This window comes from Mercenaria mercenaria, unplaced genomic scaffold, assembly GCF_021730395.1.
Source record: "Mercenaria mercenaria strain notata unplaced genomic scaffold, MADL_Memer_1 contig_5009, whole genome shotgun sequence".
Taxonomy (NCBI): Eukaryota; Metazoa; Mollusca; class Bivalvia; order Venerida; family Veneridae; genus Mercenaria; species Mercenaria mercenaria.
The window spans coordinates 66,048-72,686 of record NW_026463287.1 but is presented as its reverse complement, the minus strand read 5'-3'; the positions used below and the strand labels follow the sequence as shown (position 1 = coordinate 72,686).

General features: G+C 33.2%; 1 protein-coding gene across 1 annotated transcript in view; it reads left to right on the top strand.

Moving 5' to 3' along the window:
- The first annotated feature begins 1,493 nt into the window (after positions 1–1,493).
- LOC128554399 (uncharacterized) overlaps positions 1,494–6,639 on the top strand; it is a 47,131-nt gene continuing 41,985 nt past the window's right edge. The window contains exon 1 of the mRNA XM_053535677.1: positions 1,494–1,601. Within this exon, the coding sequence (XP_053391652.1) occupies positions 1,523–1,601 (79 nt within the window). The 5' untranslated portion in view covers positions 1,494–1,522. The remainder of the gene's footprint in view (positions 1,602–6,639) is intronic.

Genomic DNA, 6,639 nt, shown 5'->3' with positions numbered 1-6,639 from the left:
ATTCCTATTTACGTAAGTGCCTTGACTCGTTTCATTTCTATAATATATTTATACTAGAATAATCAATGCAGTCGGTGTTTCGCGATAAGTCTCGGTTTAGGTCTGGCACCAGTAGTCTTCCATTATAAAAAAAGACTCTGTCAAATGCCAGGTCTACGGGTTACAGTTGCTTGTTATTTAAAACACAAAAGGTAACAGAAAAAAAACCCAGCTACTATTAACAATAACAAAATTTAATTTGAAAAGTAACAATTTAGATACCTTGCAAATTTTATCTAGCCGTAAAATTAAATTATAATACACAAAAATAGTCCAAGTCCTGTCCTGGTCAAATTTATATCTGTAATGATTTCAGATTCCTCTCAAATTCCAAACTGAATGTAATATATCCAAAGAGTATAAATTCTCTCTTAACATATATCTTTTTAAATCCACAATTTTAATGTATATCCATCCAATGTTAAATGTCCAAACTGATGATATTTTGCTGTTAAGAAATACGGACAGTTTTTCAATAAGATCTTATTATCTTACTCTGCCCTGTCCTCAGACAGCTTCTTATTTAAAGCATCAGGGAAGGTTCCAATACTTTAATGTATCACCAAGGATGAATAGAAAATTTTGCAAAATTCAAGAATAACCCAGACTTTAGAATAATGTAAACACCCGGTTTATCAGTATTGTGATGGAACCTTCGGGAAAACCATAAAATATAAATAACTAATTGACACACATGATGTCTCAAACTCGGACAAGCTTTACAGTAAACAATGAGGCATCAACATAAAAAATAATAAATCGAGCACATAACACAAATACCAAAATTCAGAGATGGCAACTAAAATGTGATTCCTTTGATAAGGTAACATGTCAGACACAACAAAATAGTAATTCTATGTAGACTTAAATGATCCATTTTTGCATTTTTTCTTCAAACATTCCTACCCTATTTGTTGAATGGCATTTTGAGACCAAATGCCCACTGACACTTATAATTCTGTAGTGTCAAATAAGTCATGCATTAAGTTAAATACTTATGTAATAATCCAGACTTTATAGAACATATGGTATTTCTTGATTTTTACACTAATTTTATGATTGTAAATATTACCTTTTTATACAATCAGCTATGTCTAATTGACTCTTACGGGTTTCCACACACCTTTATCAACCAATCCAAAACCGCTTTCCAGTAACATGAAATGATCTTTTGTCGCTATGTTCATGCATATGTTTCCAGTTTTCAAAGTTTAACCAGCATTTTATTCTGCAGAAGACAGGAATGTCTAACAAAATAGTTTACTAAGAATTTTAATTAAACGTTACCAATTCAAACTTCTTAGACTTTTTGTGCAATACTTAATAAACACATATGTAATTATCTTTGTCTAACTAAAATTCATTGGCATTGGGTCAGGAAAATATTAAATATTTTATAACGTACAATGAATGTAGAGGTATGTATATTCAACTGTATTTATTTTGTATTTCAGATATACCCTGAAGTTCCTTAAAAAGAAAAATGGCATTCAATAATCCTCGCACAAAACTGTTCTGTCTATTTACGTTAATCGTAACTTGTCTTCTACTATTGTCCAAAGGTAAGATGTACAATATACCTACTGAAAGGTTTCCCCAAATTTATGGTTCTATTGTGTTATTTTACAACAGCGCCCTTGCTAGTTTGGCAATAGTTTTCTTATTGAAATTACATTGATAATAAAAACTACTCTCACGTTTAGCGATGTAAGTTGTTTATAACACATTAGGACTTCGACAAGATCAAATGATATAGTAGTATCATTTTAATCAATTTACCATCTACCTCTGTTCATGACAATAATAGACATTGATGCCTTGCAGCCATACTTGATCAGGATCACACTGGTAATAGCTTTTTTTTCAGATAAAGTGGTTCCAACGTTGTTTGAGCGGTGAATTTTACGCAGACCAGATGGAGAAATATATCCGATTGTATAAATTTTCGGTCTTGTAGCATGATATAAAGGAATTTCTACCCGTTGTATGCTACTGGAGCGCAAATGTCTCCGTTTCTTAGCACATGTGTCCATTTAGTTGAAAATCGTGCCGTTTATTTAAACACTTCTGTACTGTCCGGCGGGGGAATGAAATCTGTGTCAGTTTTTTGACAGTATCTCATCATATATTATAATAGTGCTTATTGGGAACAAGTTATTATTAAACACTTCTTATCTTAAGGGCGTCCTCTTAAAACAAAGCATGTGTATTTTCATAGACCTATTCGGGTTTATTTCAGTAAAATCGGCAGAAAACCTAACGCAACGCAATTTAGAGTGGGTTGCTACGCAATGCAATCAAGTGCCGTTCTGTGTCTTACTTGCCGGGCCTTATCTCTCATATAGAATGTCGACCATGGTTTACGTTAACATCATATCTACCATTAATGCACACAATTTAATGTGAATGCACTTCTGGTTGTTTTTCCTTCTAAAATCAAGTTTTCCGTTCAACTAGCATTAACGTATGGCATTATCTGGAAAATTTTCATATGCCCCCAAGTTTGTTAATTTGAGATAGTAAAGAAAAAAGCAGTGCTATAAAAGAACGAACGTGATTTCATTTTCCTTGAAAGTATTCTTCTCCTTGATGTCAGATTATAAGGCAATAACTGATCGTAGTTGCAGATGGAAATATCCGGCTTGGGGGTTACTGTTTAGATGGTAACGATGCTCTGTAGTGGTAACGCAAAACAATTACCCGAGTGCCGGATATTACAATTCATTCCTACAACCAGTGATTAATTCCTTTTTTGTATGCTGTACTCTTCAGAAAACATAAAGGAAAAAAAATAAAACGAATGTACTTCTTTACTTAAGTGTCATATTTTCATTCATGAGTCATCTTACACGTCGGGTGTAAAACAAGTTTTCCAGCATCGACAAAAACATTGGAACATTCTGTACAGATTCTATTTTTAAGCCATTCAGTTCAAACACACACAGTCAATTATCTATTACATCTGATAAACCCGGTAAAAAGAGAGTTTTAACCTACTAGTAAATCATCAAAACATAGAAAAGATGATAATGAACAATTTTGGTACACTGTTACCAGTTCGCAAATCTGTTTTTCAAGTAACACACCACATATTCCTGAGGCATCTGTTTATTAGCGACCGTTACGAGAGCTAAAAGTAAACTTTAGTTGTACCTAGATCTGGTGCTTTTTGGTTTGCATAATCTTGATTACTACATACATGCGCGTTGCGGGGTATACTCGGTTAATCGGCCGAGTAACATTTAAAATCCATAAATAAAAATAAAAAAGGCTGAAAACTCCATAGAAGCAATAAAAAGCTGATCAGGAGTGGGTATGGAGGTAGGGGCAATGTCATAGCATATGAGTATGCTGTTGTCTTGGTCTTTGACTTTGTTATAATTTTTGTGACGGCAGACTGCTATCGCTCTTTTATCAAAATTTCTAAATTTTGTTTTTTCTTGCTCCACTTACATTTGTTATTGTAAATACTTATCTAAATCTAAGTACATTTAAAATTCTAAATACACATATGATTTCAGATGCATATATACTATAGCTGCTACTGACCATAAGACTAGTCTTCTGAATGGCAATTGTCCATCGCTAGTAAAATTTAGAAGGATAAACAACTGTGTCTGTAACAACTATTATTCCCATGCATTATTTCCTAATTTGCTATGATCAAACAAAACTAAATTATCTATCCCATAATCAAAGAGACCAAAACGGATCAAAAGAACAGATTCATAAATTAACATAATATAACACTCAACTTCAGTCATATAAACTATCAATGCATTAATTTCTACATGGGAAACATACGGTTATACTTTCCGCGTCATCATGTTGCGAGGCACCAATTCAACCCTAGTTCACTCTGTCGCGGGAGGGTGTAGTATAAGGAAACCAAGTTTCAACATCAGTCACCTTCTTCTTATGCCCTGACACCCATTTCCTAAAATTTATTGCAGAAAAAAATACATCAATCAAAATTATTTAACGCACGAAATAATTATACATCATACACCTCAATAACTTTGAAATACGGTAATACCTCGATTTCTTTAAACCTAGGATACACATATGTAATAAATGCTCATAAACAGCAAATATTTGATTACTAGTGTCGTCTACACATTTCCTTTATTATCGTTTCGCGAATTTAGATGATGCCTAAACATCTGTCACAAGGCTTTTGTCTGTGTATGATCATTTACTTGATTTCCAAGAATGTAGAGATACATTTGACGGAAATTGTAAGTTTTGAAAATCAATGTTCATGGCAAGGACGATTGTGATATTAAAATGCAACATGCAACACGCAAACATGCAACAGATGGCAAACAATAACGTTTAGTAATTACTTTGGTTTAGAAATCAATATAATGCTTACAACATATTCTTATAAGTGCAATATTTAAAAAAGAGTTTTACCGTTCATGTACTTGAAGAATGAAATAAGAATCTGTTCAGATAGCTTCATCATTTTGTCTGTTTTGAAATTGTGCATAAGTCAAAGTTTGTCCTCAGCAGTCGATCAGTTCCTAGACAGTTAAGAGTATTTACTGCAAGGTGATTTGCATATATTCCGTTGTAACACGTATGTACACATGTGTACTTTATTTAAGAACTGAATGCTATTTTCTGTGCGTTTCATTTCTTATATTTACATTTTACGACAGCTTGCTACAAAAATAACTGATTTGCTTTCCAGGAGTATAAGAAATCAAACTAAATGTCAAGATATCGATCTTTTTGTCATCTTATAACAGAACAGTCCAAAAGACCCGGCCATGTTCAACTAAAAATTTACCTACTGATAAAAATACAGTTCCTGGTTTTTATTTAAAATATTTTAACTCGTGTGAAAATTTATATAGTCGTCTCGATTCAGCTGTGATCTTTGACATCAGAAAAATTAGTTAAAGCTAAAATTAAATGTTCTTTCTGAAGTTTTGGCGTCCAATTTTGAAATATTTTGGAACGAGGCCATTTTGTTCATGTTTTTTGGTGAAGGACGTCAGATTACGCGTGCAATCTCGCAGAAAGGACTGTCATTGATATTATTACTGCAATGTTGTTTATACGAAAATTAACGCTAAAGTGAATGCAACTTTTGTATACAACAAATAAAATTGGAAAAAGAGCTCCCCTTGAGATCTAAACTGATCATGCTACGCCCCTGGCATAATGTTTTTCTCTTGCTGCCGTAATAGGGATATGAATAAGTTGGAATTTTAAAGAAGAATCACACACAGTCATGGTTCTTCTGTGTTTGTTTGCCTGTTGTTTTTGTTAATTAAACAATGTGCGTTTTCGCTTTGCAATGAAAGGATGTAAACCCGAAATAGTGCGAGGCCAGGCAGTTTACTTGGGCATCACTTATATCATATAATAATATGATTACACTTTTATGCGATGCATGTAATATGAATGCACATTATTGTAAACACAGTCTAATTCACACAAAGTGCCTTATATTGAAATCGATAGGCGTAGGAGCCGGGGTGGGCGAAGTATAGAATTGCACCCCCCATCCACCTTACCCTCCAATATTTCAAAATACAAATATAACTTGTGTGCTAATAAAGCAGAAATTAAACTAATTTATGATTCTATCTCGGCTTCATCTTTCAGTCTGATGTCACATTTGCACTTGGCTGTTCTTTATTTCTGATGTTAGTCGGCTTTCTTTCCCGAAAGTGATTATTTTAACCCAGTACATGCCGAAGATTGTTCGGGTATTCCTTATTGTGCTGAGCTATCAACGAAAAGTCAAACGTATACCATATGGGCGTCTGCAAAACCGATGTAGGTATTTTGCACTTTTACATATGTATCTTTTATATTTGCATTTTTTGTTGTCTACTTGAGGAAATATTGATTAAACAATGGCATATCATTATGAGACAAATGCAATGATTGTTAGGTTATATGTACGGTAAATGCTTTACTGAAGACAATAATAAAATGACACATTTGATTAATAGAATAGAGCAAGTCTTCACCGACTAAATAACGGTCGGCATTAAATCTCCCTTATTCAATGTACGCACGCATTGAATGTACACAATTAAACCTAAGTTAAACCTAACCCTAACTTGCACACTCAATACGTGATACTAGTCCGTTTAGTTTCATTTTTGAATGGCGAACATACAAGCTTATTTCGACGTTTTTGTTTCATGGACGACAAGTAAAATCTTGTTGTTTTTTTCTCTTCATTTTCAACGTTCTTGTTTCCCTGTGATTTATCTCTCTAAAAATAGATGAACGCTACACCAGGCATATGCATGAAAACATCAGATTTGTTTAATTTTGTACGAACAGCTTAAATGCACAATATATCAGTAATGAAACTGGATTGTTTTAAGGGAGTGTAAAATGAACTAAATGTAACTATACAGTTTTAAAGAGTTAACCCGCTTGTGACTGTTTTTAGTTCGCTGTTCAGTACCATACGTAGTTGAGTTACATCCGTTAACTGGTTCTTGTTTTACTAAGTAATATTTAGTAGATGATATTGTTCGATATTCAGTTTTGCTTTAAGTTTTTTTTTGACAATGTCACCAAAAATATGTCTAATGTTAAGCGAACATAAAAAGTGTAATATATTAG